At 34.5% G+C, this 24,190-nt stretch overlaps 2 protein-coding genes across 2 annotated transcripts; both read right to left on the bottom strand.

Moving 5' to 3' along the window:
• Positions 1 to 297: 297 nt before the first annotated feature.
• LOC139873160 (uncharacterized) lies at positions 298 to 2,889 on the bottom strand. The gene has a single exon (XM_071861094.1). It carries the CDS (start codon positions 2,782 to 2,784, stop codon positions 547 to 549), a length of 2,238 nt encoding a protein of 745 aa, XP_071717195.1. The 5' UTR covers positions 2,785 to 2,889; the 3' UTR covers positions 298 to 546.
• A 2,907-nt stretch (positions 2,890 to 5,796) lies between these two features.
• Positions 5,797 to 7,008, bottom strand: LOC139903342 (uncharacterized). The gene is made up of 3 exons (XM_071885808.1): positions 6,852 to 7,008; positions 6,627 to 6,739; positions 5,797 to 6,514 (listed from the first exon to the last, which is right to left on the bottom strand). The coding sequence occupies exons 1-3, from the start codon at positions 7,006 to 7,008 to the stop codon at positions 5,954 to 5,956; spliced, it is 831 nt and encodes a 276-aa protein (XP_071741909.1). The 3' UTR covers positions 5,797 to 5,953.
• Positions 7,009 to 24,190: the final 17,182 nt, after the last annotated feature.

Raw genomic sequence — 24,190 nt, 5'->3', positions numbered from 1 at the left:
AAAGTGAAGATTCTGTGGAGAAAAACACACCTATGTGTAGCACTAATAACAACAAATAAAGAATTTGTGCCACTAACAAACAATTATGTAAGATGAAAAAGGTCAACAAGAAAGGGATCAATCTAAACCTCACAAAAAGTTAACAACATTTTAGAGGGCAATATTTCAGTGGAGTTTTTCTAGCCAATATCTCAACAAATGCCATCACTAAGGTGTTATTCATTTTTCACTCTACAGATTTTATTACATCTTATGTATACGCGCCCACAGACGTTTTTATTGCGGACATGATTAACTTATTTAACTTATATATAAAAATAAACGGTCTTCACTATTCAAAATACAGACCTTTAGGTCACATCTTCTCTCTACAGATGTGACCGCATAATTTCAGATAAAACATCGTCTTAAAAAACAAACAACACCCAAGTGAACATCAAAAACTCAAACAGATTAATGATAGAGATCACAACAATATTCGATAAGTTTAATCAAGCTAATGCTCGAAATTAACACCGAGCATGGGTAGAGTACAAATCTCTATTTCTACGCAGATGAAACAGCCGATGACACTTGATACCCTCGCATAAACTTGGTCAACTTCTCATTCTCACCAACTGCACTAAGCCAATCATTTAAAATCTCAAAAGTAACATAATCTGGATTACAAGCTTGCTGTATCATCTCATCCATAAGTCTAAACGCGTCTCTCAACCTATTTGTATTCGAAAGTCCTTTAAACATCGCATTATATGTAGTAGTATTTGGTCTAACATCCTTCTGTAACATCCCATCCATTAATGAAAACGCACGTTCTACTTTTCCGCGCTTACACAGACAATCAATTAAGATATTATATATAACAGTATTTGGAGGAACCTTAGATGATTTAATCATTTCATCAAAAATATTTAAAGCATCATCAAGTTTGCCAGCTAAGCAGTACGCGTGGATAAGAGTACCGTACGTAACTACTGTAGGAACGTTTCCGTCAACTATCATTTGTTTTAGAAACTTATGAGCAGTTTCGAAATCCCCATTTTGGGTGAAGTATGAAATTAAAGTGTTATAAGTAACACTATCTGCTTTCACCCCAGTTTCCTCCATTTCTTTAAGGATCTCAACTGCTTTATCCAGTTTTTTCCTTCTACAAAACCCTCCGATTAACGTGTTGTAAGTCAATAGATCCAATTTAAATCCAGCTTTTTTCATTTTCGAAGCGATTAAACTTGCGTCATCTGGTCTACCAGCTATTGTTAAACCAGAAATCAAGCTATAATAAGCAAGTGTATCAGGAGATCCAACAGATTCCATTTCGTCAAACAATCTCATCGCCTTGTCAATATTATTAACACTGCAAAAAGCAGAAATTAACATGGAGTATGTAACTGCATTCCCTTTAATACCTTTTTCTTCCTGCATTTTCCTAAAAAACTCCATCGCGTTACCGATTCTTCCATGCTTACACATTCCATCCACCAAAGTGTTTAACGTAATCACATTTGGGTACACACCATCACCGTGCATTTCATCGAACAGCTGGTGTGCACGTTCAATCTCACCAGATTTGCAAAACCCATCAATTAAACAATTGTAAGTTACAACACTAGGGACATAACCATCTTCCAATTTCATCTGTTCCATCAATGCTAAACCTTCTTCTTGCCTACCCATTTTGCATAAACCATCAATCAAAGTATTATAAAGAATCACATCAGGTTTGATACAGATTCCCTCAGTACCTTCCTTCATCTTTTTAACCATATCTAACGCATCATCAACCCTACGTGCCTTGCACATGTGATTCACTAACATCCCAAAGGTAACAATATTCGGCTTTATATCATTCTGTTTCATCTCCTTCAAAACTAAATTTATCCCCTCAAAGTTTCGCTCTCTCCCAAATCCTGATAAAATAGCATTACACGGTTCGGTATTAACCTTCCCAAACTTCATTAACTCATGCAACAACTCCCAAGCTTTATCATTTCTATAACTCCTGCACAACTTAGTAATTAATTGAGTCAACCAAATATTACTAGGAAACACACCATGTATTGCTAATTTCGGAATTAAATCAATAAATTCTTCGCTCTTTTTCTCCCAATTCCATCTCAATAACACGGGGAAAACGATATTTAGCGTCGCTTCATTAGCAGGGAAATTCGCATTTGGTTCAAGCATTTCGTCGAGCAGTTGGCGTGCATGATCAAACCTGTCAGATTTCAACAATACATCCAACAATGTGTTCTTTACATTAACATTCTTCACATTTGGATCCAACCCATCATACACTGACACACAATCTTGAATCTTATTTACACGAGAAAAGTATCTGATTACAATAATTGCTGAAATGGGCGTGAGTGAAACCTTCAGCTCCTTTGAAAGATTATATAAGTCAACAATGGACATAGATTCATCTTGTTCACGTATTGCAAGCTCAATAACAGCTTGGAATAATGATGGTAGCGGTGATACAGATACAGATTGAGTTGTAGATGATGCGTTGTCATGTATGAAATGGAAAAATTTAAGAGCTTTATTTGAAGTATTGAATTGACGAGAGATTTTGATGAGTGATTCAGAGGGTAAAGATAGGATTTGTTGATGGAAATTGGTCCAATCATCGGTGGTGTTGAGATTAGTGAAGGTGGATTGAATTGATTCAAGTTGTGACGGTGGTTGTGTTGCGACGGAGATACGACGGAGATGGGTGGCAGTGGGAGGTTTATGGGGTTTAAGAAGACGTTGGATTGATGTTGTGATTTGTGTTTTCGTCATTGGTGTGTTGATTTGGAATGAAAGTAGGACCAAAGTATCAAAGATTTATGGGGTTTAACTCGATTGCATGTTTTGATTTATTAAAAAATGTTTAATTTAATGTTTAAAGAGATATTGAACAGTGTTGGCAAATCCAGCAATTATTGAATTATTTGAATTTGAGCTCGTTTATCTAAAATTCAAGCATTTTTCTAGAACTCTAAGAGTCGAATAACCTAAACAAAGATAGATTATCAAATTTTTCATAGCACAAAAGATTACAAGAATTACATGAACATGTATAGATGCATAGTATTACTCATGGTGGTACCGTACTGTACTGTATCGATACCGAAAATTCCGATACTGAAAATAAGGAAAATTGAGAACAGAATACCGAAATCGGTACCGGTTCGGTACCGGTATTTTCGGTATTGTACCTTATAATACCAAAAAATTGATTTTTTATATAATTTTCACTATTCGTATTATATGCTATTCGGTATTCGGTATTTTTCATAAATTTTTCATATATTTTTTACTATTCGGTACTTTAGTATTATCAAATATATGTTAAAACGATAATAAGATGTAGTTTTCACTTTTCGGTATTGTACCTACTGGGTACAAATCAATAAATTTGGTACCCATATAAGCTATTACCTACAAATCAATAAATTCGGTACCAATACCGATTTCCCGAAAAAAATACCGGTACCGTACCGTACCGAAACCGAAAAAGCCTAATTCAAGGAACCGAATACCGATCGGTACCGTTTTCGGTACTAAAACAGGTACCGGTTCGGTTCCGGTATTTCGGTAATGCTCATCCCTAGGTGGTAGTACTCAAATATACGATAATAGAGCTACTACATCTTATACACACATACATATTTGGTCACTCACGCCGGTTGCCGAAACACTGTTGGTGACACCGGGGCGGACCTAGTGTGTAACCATTGGTAGCACGTGCTACCAGTGAAGTACGCGATTCAGTGAAATTTTTTGAGGGGTTTTAATTAGTGAGACCATTGGATATCGTATATTTTTTGTGAGAACCATTAAATAATGTAAATATTTTGAACTTCTAATTAGTGACACCCATGTTAACAATTCTTAGATCCATTACATGCTAACCATCCCTCACTTGAACTCTTATTGACGACACACAACTTCACAGGGCTTGATTAACCAAAGATGCCAATCGATGCCACCGGTCCTGGCCTCTTGAAGATCCATTAGAAGCACCTAATATTGATACATGCAATGGCAGAACTTGTAGTGCCAATTTTGATATCTCTAATGGCATTGAGTTGTGATCATATACATAGACATGCATATGTATATTTTAAGTGCAAAAGGCAATCTAAATACAAGTGTAAACAGAATCGCGCAAACAGATAAGCAAATACGTATTACGCTATGGCATTGCGGAAGCCCGCGTAAATTAAGATTGCGAAGATGTCCCGCATAAACATTGCGGATCTGCTAACTCTGCGCGAACATTGATTCCGCGGAAATCCCAAACCTATAAATAGGGAGCTTGGTCTCTCATTTTAGGTTGTTGATTTTGTGCAATTGCTCTGGTCTTTGTGATTCACTTGTGACTACGTCCAAGTATCAATCATTATCGATCCAAGGTAATGCAATCAAGACCGGGATATGGTGATTGATCACTTGAATCTGAGTGAAAGACGATCATAAGCTCCCAAAAACATTATCAACACCACCATCCACCCCTCATTGCGCTCAATTCCTAAATTAGATTTTGCATCTAATTTAGGATTGATCAAGTTGTATTCAATGTTGTCACCTTGTTTTTGAAGGTCGCTGCAAAGAGCTCTTGACAAAAGGCTATATCTTCTTCTTTTTGGAGATACATATGGAACCCTAAAAGGTCAGCCTGTTTGGCATTTCATTGAAAAAGTGTACACAATCTAGGAGGCGCTCCACAAGGTAATTAGTGCTCTAAATGCATACTCCCATTGATATTATTTTTTTTTTTTTTTTTTTTTTGAAAGGCAAGCTTGCATCAGTCCGGACCGAAGCCTAGTCATCATTTGCACACACACGCGCTTTCGGGCAGGAAACCCAAACGACACTCTGAGGATCCGACCCTTAAACCATCCCGAGGGGCAGGCGGGCCGGATCTTAGTCCCGGAGCGGGTCGGTAAAACCTTCCCTTTGGGCCACCTTCAAGGAATAATGTTTCAATTCCTAGAGCGGGTGACGAGGTTCGAACCCGAGACCTCTAGCCCTGCGAGTACACAAGTGTAACCGCGGTACCATTGAAGCAATGCTTCGTTGGTGATACTCCCATTGATATTGAGTACACTTTTTATGGTAAAGTGTTCATTCAGCGTGTAGAGTCTACACTAGAATCTGTTATTGGAAGCATATTTCATACATACTTTGTTGGAAATGCTACAATGAGAATAAGTGGATTCAGGCCTATATGAACAATACCTAACCATGCTGCATATGACAAATAAGTTTTATTCTTTGCTAGCTCTCTTCCTTACGAGTTTTACTTGTTCAATTTGTTTATGCTTTCAGAGGTTCTATTTCAAATCTCAACTGATTGGGACAAATAAGCTCAATATAAAATGCAAGGATTTCATATGGGTGACTAAGGACGAGTTGCTTAAATACTTTCCGAAGCACCGTGAACACTTGACGAAAATGATCATCAGCTGAATCACGCAAATCATTATTTTTTTAACAGTATAATAACTTCAATGCTCATGCTAATAAGCAAATGTACCTGTTCTACTTGTAGATTTCAGTAATCAACTCAAAAGTGGGACTTGTTTAAGTTTTTCGATCACTAACGGCAGTAGAAAATGCCAAATTTTATTAATTTTGATGAGAAAGGTGCTAGTTACTTATACTAGACAAAGCCACACACACACACACACACACACACACACAAAATAAAAACAAAAACAAAAAAGAAAAGAAAAAGAAACAGTAGTTGTGGATTTCAGTTGCGTTAGATAATATTAAATCACTTAAACACATGTCCATAAGTCTTCAAGTTGAACTTCCAGCTAGCATCACAAAATAATTACTAAATTTTTACACTTGTGTATTTAGGACTGCGGGTTAGCAGCTAATTACTACCAAAAGGGTTAATAATCTTATACCTACTACCTATATATACAAAATTATATCTTAATTTTAGATTTGATTACATATTTTGAGAATTGGCGTTGGGTTGTGTTGGTAAGGCCATGGAAAGAGGTACTCTTGCTGTTGACCATGGCTCGTTTGCTCGAATGGGTTGACGTACTAAAAGGCTCTGAAGTCGAGCAGCCTCTAAATCTTGACCACTTAAACACCCTCTCATTTGACTTTTTGACGTGGCATCTCCACTTTGTTCTCGAGGCGGAGTCGATGATGGTGGTCTTATGCCTGAAGCTGGACGACCCCGACCTCGAGAAGTATATGTGCGTTTGACTTTTTTCCTAAGCTGCTCAACATCTAGAACATCAGAATGCAATGAACTAGTTGAAGATGGTGTGAGATTAACCGAAGCATACATGGTTTTACGTTGAGGTTTGTTAGCTGTACTTATGCCATGGTTGGGTTGAGTGGCTTGGTGTGTTAGACCCTGTGGTGGTTGGGTCAGGGCAGATGGGCGGTTTGGGATGATGATACTGTAAGAAGGTGGTTTTATATCTACAGGGTCTACTGGCTGGTGACTGGTTTGCTGAAATGCGGGACTCATATGGACTACATCAGATAAGCCCTGTATAATACACACAGCAAAGAGCACAATGTATTCATTATTTATGCATGTGGTGTCCTTGTAAAAAAATAAATAAAATAAATTGAAAGTTAGTGTTGTATAATGGTGTCACCTGTGATTGCATGTGAGAAGCCCTGAAAACCTGAGGAGATATTGCAGAAGTTGTTACAGGTGATTGCCTTGAAGTGGATGGATGTAATGCAGTTTGGCTATTAGCTGAATGATCTGAAATATTCAAAAAATGAAAGGAATCAATAAGTGTATAATGTATTTACGGATTTCAAGGATACAGAATTTCAGGTGGTATCTGGAGCATGATTAATTCGGGTCATCATACCTGTGTCGAAGTCAGCTTGAGTGGCTTGGTGTGTATGACCTTGTGGTTGGGTCTGCCCAGATGGTTGGTTTGTGATTACAGGGTCTGGCTGCTGACGGGTTTGCTGAAGTGAAGGAGGCGTATGGACCACATCACATAAGCCCTGTATAACACACATAGCAAAAAGAGCACAATGTATTCATGATTTTGTGTATGGTGTGATTGGTGTCCTTGAAAAAGTTAATACATAAATGAACTGATGCAGGAATAGTTAATGGTTTTGCTAAAATTGAGCTCACATGTTATTTGGTAAAATATATTGATCGAATCATAATTATTGGGCTTGAATATGTCATACGGAACAAGAAAATCAATAACAGAATTGGAGTTGGATGAGGATTTGGGATTTTCATGCTTATCTTTTATTTGATTTCAAATTCTCAAGCTTATCTTTTAATTTAAAGTTCCCGTATTTATTATTTGTATAAATAGGCTCATGGGTTTCTATATGTTTAGTTTTCATATATTGAATTGTGTTTATCAAATAAAGTGAGTAAGTTGCTGAGAAGGCTTTGGGTAGCATCCATGCATTGTTGACTATTTTTGTATTGTTTTATAAAAAGTTAGCGACAACCGTATTGGATCTTTATCTATCGTTATCGTTTCTGTTTGGCCACGTTTATATTCATTATTTGGTATCAGAGCTCAGGTTTTGGCCAAACAATGTTTTGTGGAGGTTATCGAGGAGACTATTGCAGAATCGCCGATCGAGGCAGCGATGGGGATAATCGTAGATACGCCGAAAGAGGCAACGAAGACCCTCGAGACGCAGAAATTGAACGATTATATAAGCGAATCGCCGAGTTGGAACTGAACCAACAGCGATTCCCTGCGCGGTTCGATTCAGAACGAATCGATTCAGAAATCATCTATGATACCGATGGCGAGGATGAAGAACCCATCTATGATACAGATGATGATGGTGAGGACGGAGAATCCATTTACGATACCGAACCAATCTATGATACTGATGGTGAGGAGTCTTTTTCTTTTTCTAAATTTGATGATGAAACTGAGTTTGAGGTAGTTACTAACAAAGACACCAACATGTACAATGAAGATGTAGATATTCATTTGAAAAAAGATTTCATTAAAAATATTGATATTGATGTTGAGGACTGTCTCTCTGCTCTTGTTGCAATACTTGACACTTCCCGTGAAGAAAACGTTATTTGTGTAGTTCTTGAGAATCATATAGATGTTACGGTCTTTGAAATTGTAGACTCGAGGACGAGTCTTTTCGAAGAAAGGGAGGATGATGCAGGAATAGTTAATGGTTTTGCTAAAATTGGGCTCACATGTTATTTGGTAAAATATATTGATCGAATCATAATTATTGGGCTTGGATATGTCATACAGAACAAGAAAATCAATAACAGAATTGGAGTTGGATGAGGATTTGGGATTTTCATGCACCAATACTGTTCTTTAAGATCGTGGTACATTTTGCCCGCTCCGGGATGAATCGAATATCTCAATTTATGTGCTTCATCAAGTATAAGGTTCCGTAGATCTCCATAAAGAGGTACCCAAATTCTTCCGGCATAACATCGGAGTCCAGACTCCCTAACCTCGAATCGAGAGACAAGAATGTTCAAATGTTCGTGAGATATATTCTCCTCCTTGAGAGCCTCATCTTGGGCTACTCGGATCTGACTGTTGATGTTCGAATGGATGGTGATGTTCAGAGCCCTAACACGAAGAGGTGACATCCTCTCCTTTCGGCTTAAAGCGTCAGCTACAACATTGGCCTTGCCAGGGTGATAGCGAAGTTCACAATCATAGTCGTTCAATGTCTCGATCCATCGTCGTTGTCGCATATTTAGTTGCTTCTGATCGAAGATGTGCTGGAGACTCTTGTGATCGGTGAAGATAGTGCTCTTAGTCCCATAAAAATAATGTCTCCACAATTTGAGCGCAAAGACAACAGCTCCAAGTTCGAGATCGTGAGTAGTGTAGTTCCGCTCGTGAATCTTCAGTTGACGGGAAGCATAGGTAATAACCTTTGATCGTTGCATCAGTACACAACCAAAACCACTCTTCGATGCATCACAATAAACAACAAAGTCGTCACTGCCCTCAGGAAGTGATAGGATAAGTGCGGTGGTTAACTTCTTCTTCAAAGTTTGAAATGCTGATTCGTGTGCGTGTTCCCAAATGAACTTCTTCCCCTTGTGAGTCAGCGCGGTCAAAGGACGCGCAATCAGAGAGAAACCTTCAATAAATCTTCGGTAATAACCGGCGAGACCTAGGAATTGGCGAATATGCGTCGGAGTAGTGGGGGTCTCCCACTTGTTGATAGCTTCAATCTTGGCGGGATCAACTTTGATACCCTGGTCACTCACAACATGACCCAGGAATTGGATTTCCTTCAACCAAAATTCACACTTGGAGAATTTCGCATACAGTTGCTCCTGTCTCAAGAGTTCAAGTACTAGTCGGAGGTGTTGCTCATGTTCTTCTTCGCTCTTAGAGTAGATGAGGATATCATCTATGAAGACAATAACGAACTTATCCAAGTACGGCTTGCAGACACGATTCATGAGGTCCATAAATACGGCAGGTGCATTGGTCAATCTGAACGGCATCACGAGAAACTCATAATGACCATAACGAGTTCTGAATGCAGTTTTCATCACATCGCTTTCCTTCACCCTCAACTGGTGATAACCAGATCGCAAATCGATCTTAGAGTAAACGCTCAATCCTTGAAGTTGATCAAAAAGATCGTCAATGCGGGGAAGAGGATACCGATTCTTGATTGTCAATTTGTTGAGTTCACGGTAGTCGATACACATACAGAAGGATCCATCCTTCTTCTTCACAAACAACACAGGTGCGCCTCAAGGCGAGAAACTTGGTTGGATAAATCCTCGATCTAACAGTTCTTGTAGTTGGCTCTGTAATTCTTGCATCTCGGAAGGTGCGAGTCTATAAGGTGCGCGAGCTACAGGTGCTGCTCCTGGCACTAAATCGATCTGAAACTCTACGGCTCTCGGCGGTGGTAATCCAGGAAATTCTTCAGGGAAGACATCGGAAAATTCGTTCACAATTCGAACGTCGTTCACATTCTTCACCTCGGTTTCTACCGTTTTCACATGTGCTAGGACAGCAAGACGTCCCTTCTTCATAATATTTTGCACTTTCACGCAACTAATGAGGTTCAGCTTCGAGGTACATCTCTCTCCGTAGATGATCAGTGGCTCACCGTCTCCGTGTGGTATACGAAGAGCTTTATCTCCACAAATAATATCGGCCCTTACTTTCGTCAGCCAATCCATACCAACGATCACATTAAACCTTCCCAGTTTGATGGGTATCAAATCGATTTCAAAATCTGCACCAGCTATGTTGATAATAGCTCGTCGACTAATATGGTCAACTTTCTCAAGTTTTCCATTGGCGACCTCGACAAGCATAATCTCTTTTAACGGGACTAACGACCAATTAATCTTATCGCAAAAATGTCTACATACATAACCTCTATCGGCACCAGTATCAAATAGGACAGAAGCTAAAAGATTGTTGATAGTGAATATACCTATCACCAAGTCGGGATTCTCGCGTGCATCCCTTGCATTAACGTTGAAAGCTCTACCACGGGGTGGTCCGCCGTCTTTTAGCTTGTTTGGACACGCATTTCTGAAATGGCCCATCTGTCCGCATTCGTAGCACTTTTTCGGTCCATTGGGGTTCGCCTTCACATTCAGGGTGGTGACCTTGCAGTCTTTACCGATATGTCCAGTCCGTTGGCACTTTTCATAAACAACGTTACAATACCCAGTATGGTGCTTGTAGCACTGCTTGCATTGTGGTAAGGTTCCCTTGTAGTTCGAGTTTGAGCTTGTGTTCGGATTGGGGTTTCCACCGTTGTTGTTTCCTCTGAAACCCTCATGTCGCTTCGCAGAGTTTTGATCATAGATATTTCCCCCGTTGTTATCCCATTTACGCTTCTCACTAGTACCCGCTTCGGACTTAGACTTCTCCGGTTCATCGATGATGATTTGATTCATTAAAGTATGCGCCATGCGCATCGCTTCCGGGGCATTTGGTGGCTTGAACGAGGTTACGTTTCCCTTAATGCTCTTAGGAAGTCCACAGAAGTACCTTTCCATTCGCTTGAATTCCGGGGTGACCATTGTCGGACACATCAGGGCTAATTCCAAAAATCTCCGGTTGTAGCTATCAAGGTCGTTCCCAACGGCCTTTAACTGCATAAATTCCATTTCCATCCTCTGGATTTCGGTCCTAGGGCAATATTCCTCAATCAGGGCCCCTTTAAACTCCTCTCATGGAGTAGCAAACGCCTCATCAATACCTTTTGCTTGAGCCAACATGTTCCACCATGTTAGTGCTCCATCAGACAGCGTTCATGAAGCAAACTTGGTTTTATTTTCCTCTGAACAGTTACTGACTCGAAACACAGATTCTAACTTCTCGAACCATCTAGTGAGACCAACCGGCCCCTCTATTCCACTGAAGTTGTGAGGTTTGCAGCTCTGAAACTCCTTGTACGTGCACCCATTACGAATGGGTTGAATAACCGGTGGCGGTGGAGGTGGAGCTTGGGGTTGCATTTCCGCAATGGCTGCGGCTACCCTTTCGGCAATCATCTCCTCGATTTGGGCTGCGGTAGGTGTTGATGTTGATCGTCCGTTGGCCATGGTGTTCTAAACAAATTTTTTTTGACTCAAGTCAAAATCTAGTATGCAAATAGTAATAATACAGTATATAGTAACCAACATGGAATCAAAACATTACATGTTATTAAATAACGCATCTAGGTACAAATACCACAGAATCATCGTACAATAATGTAAATAGAACGTCGTGCAAGAATTAAATAACGCAAAGTTCCATTCATTAATAATAAGTTGCATACATCTGTATAAGTTCGTACAATACATAAGTGAAACATAAAACTACAACTAGACTACATAATGAAATCTACTACAAAATCCCTACGGTGATGGTGGGTGTAGGATGTCTAGTACATGAGACATCTGGTCCTCGAGCTCAGTTACCCGAGCACGGAGGATCTCCACCTCCCTCATCAGTTCCTCGACAGAGGGAGTGGGTGGGGCAGGCGGTGCAGTCAGCATGGGTGGTGCTGGTGGTGCAGACGGTCCGGCTCCAGAAGTAGAGGCTGCGAGGCGGTAAGGCTTACGGATGAACGAATCAGCAGGATACGGCACAAGCCGCTTTCGGGTGGTAACCCTACGACGCCGACCAAATGCGTCAGTGAATGCTCGTCCTCCGTTGATCCCCGGAATAATGGTGCCATCGAAGCGGTACCGCTTCTTCGGTGGGGTGGAGGGTAGTTGAACAGGTGCATCAGGGTCCTCTTCGTCGGAGTCATCATCACTCGAGTCGTTTGTGGATGGGTCATCGGATGAATAATCATCAGAATCATGCGGTGGTGGCTGCACGGGTGGCTGAACTGGCTCTCCTCGGGCGACCATCATCTCTCGATATCTGGCGGGTCCGATCGGAATGAGACGTCCATCAGGGGCGCGTCGGCACCAATGGCGATACCGGTTACGGAATGGACCTTCCCCGAATTCTGCGGGAATCACAATCTCACCGGAGCGGGGCTGTGACACCGAGGGTCCGGGGGCAGATGGAGCTGGAATCTCCAGAGGGTCCTGGGTTCCATCTACAGTAACCACTGGAGCCGGTGTATGGCTGCTAGCTCCGGAAGATGAAGCGCCGGGGTCACTCGTAGGTAACGGGATCGATGTGTCGGCAGCAGCAGTAGGTGTGGTGGCTGACGAGTCTGAACTGCCCAAAATGATAGCAGGTGGAATATCCGACATCTGAACAAGGAAAAATAAATTTTCCATGTCAGTAATTCATAAAGCAAGCACGTATTAGGCCAACAGTCTAAATCATGTATAACGGTACATTGCATGGCAATAATAGCAAATCGTATGAAAGTAGCATGCAATCGAAAGCAAGTAATATCATGCAGTACTGAAATCATGTAGTAGCATACGGCATATAGCTGTAAAAGTAAGCAGCAGCATGCAGCAAGTTCAGTGGAAACAAGTAAACTAGCAAGTTGTAGATTAGTCCTATTAGTGAATCCTACTCGGGTCGGTCTTAGACTCACTAATGCAACCTAATTCACTACAACCAATGCTCTGATACCAAATGTGATGCCCCGTACAAAACCATCGTGTACGAATCATCAACAACAGGATCATTACAAGGTTAAACACTATTTGCGTTTTCAAAACAAGTTGCATTCATGATAAAAGGTGATGTCTTAACCAACATCAATGTTTTACAACCAAAGTATGCTTCAATGAACAGAAGCAAATATAATAGTGCGTGACCCTTAGGTCGTTACAAATCATAGTTTCAAAAGTATTAAAGTTATGAATGCAAGATAAACAGTTCATGCGGTGATAACTCTAGAGCAGCGGGTGTCTACAGCAAGACTAGTACACAGCGGAAGCAACCTTAAGCACCTGAGAAAAACATGCTTAAAAATGTCAACACAAAGGTTGGTGAGCTATAGTTTAAGTATAACAGTATGTAAGGTAGGCCACGAGATTTCAGTGCTACAAAGAGCGTTTCAAAACAGTATGATAAAGTATATGTTAACCGTGGGCACTTGGTAACTAACTTAACGTTTATACCCCCTGAAAGTACACTTGGCAAGTGCGTATGTATACGAAGTATTAAACACCCGTTAAATGATAGCGCTACTAGCCCGAGTGGGGATGTCAAACCCTATGGATCCATACCTAAGATTTGCGTTCACCGGTTCAAAAACCAATGACTAAACGTTACCGAGCTAAAGGGAATGTTTATGCCGTTGTATAACCCACACATATATAAGTTTAAGTACTCGTGTCTAGTATGTAAAATGTAAAAAGCGCATGTATTCTCAGTCCCAAAATAATTAAAGTAAAAAGGGATGCTATAACTCACAATGATAAAGTAGCGGTAAAGTCGAGTCGGGAAATAAGCAAGTACGTAGGTCCAGAAAGTCCTCAACCTAAGTCAAATAGTACTAAGTCAGTAACTCGTTCCAATAGGTTTAAAAGTATGTAAATTAGGTCTTAAAGGTCATCATCATTCATCATCAAACAAAAGGTGTAAAGTAAGTTTCGTTCATGAAAGAAGTTTAAAACAAAGGCTGATTTGGGTCAGTCACCACGGCCTCAATACCTACTGAAATAAGGTGAGGCCAGTGGCCATGGCTCCGTATATGAGTCCTTTAGTTGTGGTAAAAATTCCAGAAGCAAACTCTTCTTCGTTTGACCGTGGCGACGGTCTAAGTGCGAGTAGGTCAGAATTTTCAGCATAACGTTAAATGGACATAGTGACGATCGGAGGGCCATAAATCCTAAACCGTAACTCGGATTAAGACGAGTCCTAAATGAAAAGTTATCTACTCGAACATAGATATCTGAAAATCATCTTTACAGTAGCCCAGGTTGTACGGGTCAGACACAGAAACAGTAAAATTGTAGGTTCCGGTGGTTCTTGGTACTCGATGCTTATCACGGTTCTCATCCTTGATGCATATAGCTTCAAGTGTACAAATCGTTGATGTGTTTGCATCATCTTAACCAAGGTTTCACCATCATAACACTTGTATAGGTCTAAGACATGTAGCACAACTCAATTAAGTGTTGTATGTAGTTTGATGAACCAAAGTTACATCAAAGTCTTAGATTTAACACATACATGAACTATAAAAGTAATATTGAACTACAAACTAGAAAGTAAACTAACTAATCAAGATCTTAAGATGTAGAACATAGTTCTTAGTTAGATCTTGAAGATCCAAGACCCAAAGGTCTAGATCTAAAGTTATTAAGTTAAATCTAACACAAGTGTATGAAGTTATAACTAAAAAGTTACACTTCCATGTTCTTGAACCTTTAAAGTTAACTTTTGTTCAAGAAATATGAGATCAAGACTAACTTGTAATACTTGACCATTTAAACCAATAAACATGAAATTTAAAGTGCATAATATGAAGTAATAAACTTAAATAAACAAGTTAATAAGTTCATGGGTTTCATACTTTTAAAGATTCAAGCCTAAGTCTTGATCTCTAGAAAGTAAACTTTTAAGTTTACTTCATGAACACAAGTATGCTTTAACTCATGAACTTTCTTTAAAACATTAAGTGTAGAACATAACTAGAGAGCTTATGTTCTTGTATGTCTTGTAAGAACAAGATAAAAAGAAGAATTAAACTAGAGAGTTTGATTCTTGTACTAGTAAGTAACAATTAATCAAAGATAAGTAACATTAAACAAAAGAATGATGATGATGAAGGTTTTTGGTTCTGTTTTTAGCAAGAAAAGAAGAGAGGATTTGTTCATAATACTTACAAGAAAGTAGAGAGATGTTTGAGAGAAATTACAAGTTTGAAGTGTGTGTGTGAGAATGAGAGAATACTAGTGAACAAGTAATACAAAAATGAAGTCAAAAACTCCCTCCAAGGCCATGTAGGCCGATGGTCAAGTAAAGGGGAGGGGGAAGAGGTTTGCCCACTAGTTTCATGCATGTAAAGTCTTAAAAAGTTGGTTACAAGGTGGCCTAGCATGGGGAAGATGTGTAACTAGATTCCTTAAGTGATAACTAACTAGTTAAACCTTAATGATGATACTTGCATGTGTGTTAGGCTAAATAATCCATCTAGTTAAGTAGAGTGGGCTAACAAGTCCATTAATATGGGTAGGGTGGGCTTCCAAGTCCACTAATATTAATAAAAGCCCAAGTTCAAGTAGTTATCAAATAAATCCAATCAAAGCCCAAGTAATTAACTAATAACCTTAGTTAATTAAAATGATTAATAAAATCAATCATGAACTTAAATAATACTTGAAAATATTATTCGTGTAAGTTTCGTGTGTCACAAAGACGTTTCGGGCATTCAAAGTCATGTATTATCAATCATGGTAATGAGTAAATGTAATAAAATACATTCGTTAAATCACAAGCATTAATAATAAACATTATTAATTAAAGACGGAAAAACCAGGGTCGTTACACTGTGAACAAATCACAAGTACTAAATCTGTCTTCAAAGAATCCAAATGATTCAGTGTCTGCAGAAGTCTTTAGCGAATACCTTACTCCTTACTCTAAACCCTTGCGGACAATATTCTTCATCATCCTCTGATCTTAGATATTCTAAGATATCATCGTATTTTTCGTTATAAATATCCTCGATACTTCTGAAGATATTTTCATAACCATTCTTATCTGAAACCATTTATCTCTTCGCGTTATCTGTATTATATCAGAAAGGAAACTATTTTAGTTTCTAAATTTTGAAAATTCAAATTTAAAATATGAATGTTTTTTGAAGTAATATTGGGAACTGAAGCATGAGTTAGTATAATATAATGACACTTGATCAACGTGATTATATTACAGTAAGTCATGATGAGTTTCTAATGGAACGTGATGATTCACAGACCATAACGTCATCATGTGCCATGTTACACGACTCTTACATTCTATCCAATCTCCAAACATATTAAGAACATATTATCCTGATAATTCTATCTTTTCTCTGGAATTCTGATAATTTAACCAATCAAGATCATGCTATTACAATTTTTCTCTTAGAACATTAATCATGTTCATTTGAAACTTCATACCTACGAATTCTGTACCAGTATTCGCTTGACTTAAAGTCGGAAAGAGAAAACAAAAGAATGGAACTCCAATATATAAACGAAATGAAGAGGGTGGATTTATAATGAAATATCAGACAGAACATTTGAAACAGATCGTCGCATTTAATCAAAGAGGATTTTAATTTCCTTAATTATCGAAGAACCAAATCTTATTATGAAGATTTTCTCTAAATCTCTTGAATTCCGGAAATCAACCATGGCTACGTCATCGGTTAAGACGAACCTGCATTATTTCATATCACTCTTTTGTGATAGCTTCACTCGTACTCTTCACGTAATAGAATTAGTTTATCCATATAACTTGATGATGATAAAACGCTAATTTTTAGCTCGTATGCGTCATGAAAACATACTTATTGTCAGCCATGACCACCTCGATCAAATTTCGGGACGAAATTTCTTTAACGGGTAGGTACTGTGACGACCCGAAAATTTCCGACCAAATTTAAACTTAATCTTTATATAATTTTAACAAGATAAGAAAAGTCTGTAATGTTGAGTCTCAGAAAATTTTGGAATCATATTCATGTAATCAATTTCCCTTTTGACTGTGCTCGACGATTCACGAACAATTATTGTTAGTGTGTGTATATATATATATATATATATATCTATATATATATATATATATATATATATATATATATATATATATATATATATATATATATATATATATATAACATAAATGTAAGTATATATGATAATTGGAAATAATAAAATATAATTTGAACATTAGAATCAAAAATATAAAATAAGATACAAAAATAATAAAGTATAATTTAAAATGAGTTTATATATATATATATATATATATATATATATATATATATATACATGATTTCTATACATAATTATTATTATATATATATTGTAATATACATACATATAAGAGATACAAATAATATGTGTGAAACTTTTAACATATAATATAGTAAATAGATATATAATGATTATATTATTAATGTATTCATATTTACATGATGTAACTAATATGCAAACACAATTACATAATATTATATATAGAATGTGTAAATATTAAATATTCAGTATATGTTATTATGAAACTATATATGATTTCTATTAAATACATATATAGAATATATAAATATTAACTGTTCAGTAAATGTCATCATATAACATAATATTACATAAATAATAAATGGTATTATATTAAAATTACAAGTCTGAATATAATTAATATATTAAAATTATTATTACTTTCATTATTATTAATATCAGATTTGATACATGTAATATGCAATGTTGTTATTATTAATATTATTATGCTTATCATTATTGTTATTGATAAAATTATCATATTATCAAATTATCATTTTTATTATTATCAATATTAAGATTACTAAAAATTCTCATTTTATTATCATTATTACTCTTATCATTATTATTATACTTAATAGTATTATTCGATATTATTATTATTAATATTAATTTATTAGTACTTTTATAGTTAATAACAAGTTACATCATATTATTATTAATTTAATTATATTCATATATCAACATTTCTAAATCAGATAAAACCAGATTTATTAATTTTTATTATTATTATTATTATTATTATTATTATTATTATTATTATTATTATTATTATTATTATTATTATTATTATTATTATTTGTATTATTGTTATATTAATCATTAATATATATTAAATATAAAATATATTATACATATGAATCCAAATCAGTGTAATATCGTGAGCAAATTTTTGATATGTTTGTATCTATCTGTAAATTGTTTCTATCCAGATTCCAATCCATAGAGAACGTCCAAAATCAGTTATAACTCCTAATCCACTTTTATTTTTTTATTATATTTATGTCCTTGAGAATATTTTCCTGTCGATTTTTTTGGCTTTATAATTGATACAATTTAGTGATTAGTGTTACAAATAAAACCCTCAAATTGTCGAAATTAAACTGAAAAAGGGAAGAACACAAGAAACTGCCCTGTTCTTGTGTATTTTTCCAAAAAGCTCGATTTTAAAATAAAACTCAAAATCTGTAAATGCAGTTAGATTAGGATTCATTTAGGTAAACTTTCTGCAAAAGATCATTTTCCAATTCTTTTTATCAATCACGAATTTTGGAGTCAAACCTAATTTCTAAAAAGTTAAACAGTTTGTTCTTGGTAAAATTAGAGATCAATTCGATGTTTTGGATCCAATTGAGGTTACAGATAGTTTATAGAATTGAATTTCAACCTTTTTCATGTTATAGTCATCTTCTAAAACGTTCTAAATTTTTTAAAGTAATTTTGAGGTATATCGTGTTCATCACAGACTGCCAGCTATTTTTTGTGTTTTAATTAATTGGATCACTTAGTAAACGTTTCTGTATTGTTTAAAGATCCTAAGACCAAACGAGTTAATTGTTATTTGCAATGGTCGATCACTGGTCGATTTACTTTTGGGGAAGAAGGAGAGTACAGAAAAATAAGTTAAATATATATGAGTATTGAGTTTAAACAGAAAAGCACAAGCAGCGTAATGGTTAGGAGATGTTTCGGGTGAGCAAGAGGTCTCGGGTTCGAGTCCGGTCAAGGGCAATTCTTTTTATACAAAGCTTTAAAGGGTATACACAATTACTCCTATTTTAATTATTATTATTATTATTATTATTATTATTAAATATTATGTTTATTATTATTATTATTATTGTTATGATTACAATTATTAGTTATTAATGTTATAATTATGATTATAATTATTATTGTTATTAGTGTTACTATTATTATTATTATTATTATTATTATTATTATTATTATTATTATTATTATTATTATTATTATTATTATTATTATTATTATTATTAGTATTATTATTATTAAGATCACCATTATTATAATTATCAATATTGTTATTATTAGTATTATATCTATTATTATTATTATTATTAGTATTATTATTATAAGTATTATATATGATATTACAATTAAATCTAAAACTTTAGTATTATTATCATTTTCGTAAATATTAGTGTTAATATCATTTTATAAATAATAGAAGTGTTAATATTGACATAGGTAATATTATTATCACGAGTATTATTATTATGTAAGTATTAAAATCAGTATCATGACTATCATTACCTGTAAAAACAATATTGTTACAAGTATTATTATTAATATCACTATTATTATGATCATAGTTACAAACATGATTATTATTATTATTATCATTATGAAAATAATAAAATTATTATCTTCATTAATATTAGTATTAGTATCGCTTTTGTAGCTACTAGTATTATTAGTATTATTATTAAACAAAAGTATCGTTATTAACAATCTCATTATTATTATTAATATTATCATTTTTAATAAAGTTATTATTATTATTATTATTATTATTATTATTATTATTATTATTATTAGTAAATCATTAATATCAAAACTATCATTTTTAAACAAATAAATATTTTTGTACATAAAACATACTTAATATATATACTACAACTATATTAATATTCCATATAACTATATCTAAATCATATTAACATTAGTTATATAAAAACTTATATATAACAAATTAGGTATTTTTTTTATATAATTCTAAATATATATAGATATTAATATAACTATATTAATCACTTTAATTACATATACAAGATAAATACATAAAACATATAATTTAAGATATAACATAAAGTATATGTTTTTAAATGAAATCTAGTATAAATCTTATATAACTATAAAATATATATAAATAATATACATTAATAAATGGAATTATGATATTTCTATCATATGTTTTAATAGAAATGTAATTAATATAGGTTCGTGAATCCGAGGCCAACCCTACATTGTCCAGTTGTTCAATATCGTCATATGTATTTTTACTACAAAATACATTAAGTGAGTTTCATTTGCTCCCTTTTTAAATGCTTTTGCAATATATATTTTTGGGACTGAGAATACATGCGCTACTTTTATAACTGTTTTACGAAATAGACACAAGTAGTCGAAACTACATTCTATGGTTGAATTATCGAAATCGAATATGCCCTTTTTATCATGTCCGAAGTTGTCCCGGAATAATGGCGAATTTATCATGTCCGAAGTTGTCCCGGAATGATGGCGAATTTATCATGTCCGAAGTTGTCCCAGAATGATGGAGAATTTATCATGTCCGAAGTTGTCCCGGAATGATGGCGAATTTATCATGTCTGAAGTTGTCCCGGAATGATGAGAATATTCTATATGCATCTTTTTAAGGTCGATTACCAGGTGTTCACCATATGAATGATTTTTATCTCTATGCAGTTTGCGAAATGCCTGATATGAGAATGATATTTATGAAAAATGAAATCTTGTGGTCTATTAAAATTATGAAAATGATTGATTATGATAAACTAATGAACTCACCAACCTTTTGGTTGACACTTTAAAGCATGTTTATTCTCAGGTATTAAGGAAATCTTCCGCTGTGCATTTGCTCATTTTAAAGATATTACTCGGAGTCATTCATGGCATATTTCAAAATATGTTGCATTCAAGTCATTGAGTTCAATAGAGATTATTATTAAGTAAATGACAGTTTAGGTCATTTATAGGTTGAATATTATGAAATGGTATGCATACCTGTCAACTTTCGATGTAATAAAAGTTTGTCTTTTAAAACGAATGCAATGTTTGTAAAATGTATCATATAGAGGTCAAATACCTCGCAATGTATTCATATGATATTGTATTCGTTCTTATGGATTAGGACGGGTCTTTACATGATCCTTCTTATAAATACCATAGAACCATATATAATTACTATATAATTACTATTTGTCAAAATCCATGTACTTTAGAGAGTTCAATGAAAATTCGTATCATCATCATCATCTATTTTATTCGAGTTGTATGTACAATAGCCAAATAATCATTTTCTTTTTTGTTGTTGTAAATCTCTCTTTTATTTTCATTAAATCACGGTCTTGCATATATATACCCATACTAATTGAGTCTATATATATTACTGTGTTTAATACTAACGATGTTATATTATATGTTCACCAATAAGTTGCGTTCCAAGACCCGATCCTTCCGGTATAGTCATCGAAATGATGAGTGAACCGGTTGGTTTTGGTCCGTTTTGATCAAATTCATGAATACTAAGATGGTTTGTAAGTCTTAGTGCAAATTAACATTCAAGTTTATAAATGAGTTTACCTTCAAAACGAAACCGAGGTAAGACCGAACTAAACACAACGTGACTTCTTGTTTGGGTCTTATTCCTCCATCGCTCCCTCTATTTCCTTGTTAATTAACTTATTCTCTGAATCTATATATTTTGTTTTCACTAAATGATGCAATTGGATGGATTAGATGGTGTATATGTTTGTTGTGAAAATGATCGACTATAAAATGTGTGCATAAGATTGAAAGAAAACTTGGTTATGGAATGTGGATTGTGAATAGAATAGTGTGGTTATATATAATAGTAAAAAGAAAAAGAAAAGGTGGTGCTAGTTGGAAATCATGATCACACCTTATATTTTATATTTATACTTGTGGTGACCGTAAATGATTAATATAGTGGCATAATTTTTTTTATATAAAATGTTTCGGTACTCCAACTCCACTAGTGTAGCTGTTACACACCATCTCATAATTTATATTTATATTAGTATTTAATCGTTTAATGTTTATTTAATAATTATCAACTCGTAAATATTTATTATCAATTTATTCCTTTTTTTATATACGGGTATTACAACTCCACCCTACTTATAAAAATTTCGTCCTCGAAATTTGAGATAAGCCAATTATTTTATTTTACTAATTAAAACTCAAAGAAATGAAATTAAGTAGCGAAGTTTCAATATAACCCATAAGATGTCTCACAAACATAGACTGTCATTTAATAAAATGCATATCTTGAATGGTACAAAGATCCAATTAGTCGGTTCTCAAAGCAAACACCCTGCCATTGGTTGTCGGCTGAGTTTTGTTTCCTCCGGTAGTATCACGCTGGCTCTTACAATCTTTAGCGACATGTCCCGTTTTACCACAATTATAGCAAGCTCCAGTTTCTTTGTAACATGTGTTTGAAGGATGACGTTTGCTATAAGTATTGCATAAAGTAATCTCAACATCACTGCGCTTATTATGTTTCGAATAACGATTTTGCGAATCCCCTTCTTGACCTCTCTTTGCGTCTCTATATTGGTCATCACTGTTTCTCTTTTTGTAGCCTGCTGCCTTTAACGCTTTGTAGTCCAATTCTTCTATTTCAATGTTCTTAGCAGCATTTGCAGCCTCTGCCACATTAGCAAATTGCCCATTTACAATTTGAGAACGAACTCGATTGTGATAACCCGAAAATTTTCGATAAAATTTAAACAAAATCTTTACATAATTTCATTTAACCTCGACTAATTCCGATGATTCACGAACAAATAATTCTAAATAAATATATAAACTTGAAAAATAATACGACTTAATTGTTATAACTAAAAAATGTAAAATTTTATACAAGATAATATTGTTGTTATATTATTACTTTTATTACTGTATTTAACAATATTATCAATATCATTGTCATTTACAATTATCATTATTAGTATTGTCAAAAACAATACTATTATTAATATTGTTATTATTATTATCAAAATTATTATTATTATTATTTATCACCTATTATGATGGCTAGTAATATCATTAACATAATATATATCATTAACATAATTATTAGTACAATCACTACTACTAAAATTATTTAAAAATTATTAATAGTATCATTATTATATTAATACAATTATTATTATTAATATTATTATTTATATAATTATTATTAGTATTATTATTAAAATACTTATTAATTATTAATACTAAATATGTATAAAAAAATAAATATAAAGAAGTCGACATATACCTAAAATGGAATATCTGGTTTCATTATTTTATTAAAAGCAGTTAGGTATATATATGCTTTTTATTTTTAATAAAGATCATATCTGCTTTATCTATTTTTTAAATTTTTCCTCTTTTCTTAATTGATCGTGATTCTGCTTTCCATTTTTTTTCTTCTGCTTTTTATTAATTTTTTTTTATCGTTTCCTGATGAGATTCATGTCGACACCCACTCAGGATATATCAAATCGATCATAGCAGATTTGCTGTTTAAATTAGTCATTTACCATTATAATATAAATACTACTACTCGCTGCAGCTAATTGAAGGAATTAAACAGAAATTCACAGAAACTAAACTCGATATCTCTGTTCTTACTTCCATTTTTACAAAACCTTGAGAACGAATGCCATTTCAAAATCCTTAAATGCAGTTTTGTTAGGAATAATTTACTCAAACTTCCTGTAAAATCCTAAGATCCAATTCTTGTTATCGAAGTCGAATTTTCGAGTCAAAGTTTCGAGTTTAAAAAGTCAACAATTGTTCTTCCATCAAATTTGTATTCGTTTTGATGTTTCAGATTAAATTGAGGATTTCAGAAGATTCTAGGAAGCTTTTAAAACTTATTTCGTGTAGAAATTTTTGGCTAAAATGATCTTAAATTCAAAAAGTAATTTAGAGTTCATATATTTATTTTCGCGACACACAGCAGGTTTGTTTTTATTTTATTTTTTTATTTTTTTTATTAACTCAATCAAT

This window comes from Rutidosis leptorrhynchoides, chromosome 1 (genome assembly GCF_046630445.1).
Source record: "Rutidosis leptorrhynchoides isolate AG116_Rl617_1_P2 chromosome 1, CSIRO_AGI_Rlap_v1, whole genome shotgun sequence".
NCBI classification, from domain to species: domain Eukaryota; kingdom Viridiplantae; phylum Streptophyta; class Magnoliopsida; order Asterales; family Asteraceae; genus Rutidosis; species Rutidosis leptorrhynchoides.
The sequence above is the reverse complement of the archived record's forward strand: the minus strand, read 5'-3'. Positions and strand labels throughout refer to the sequence as shown.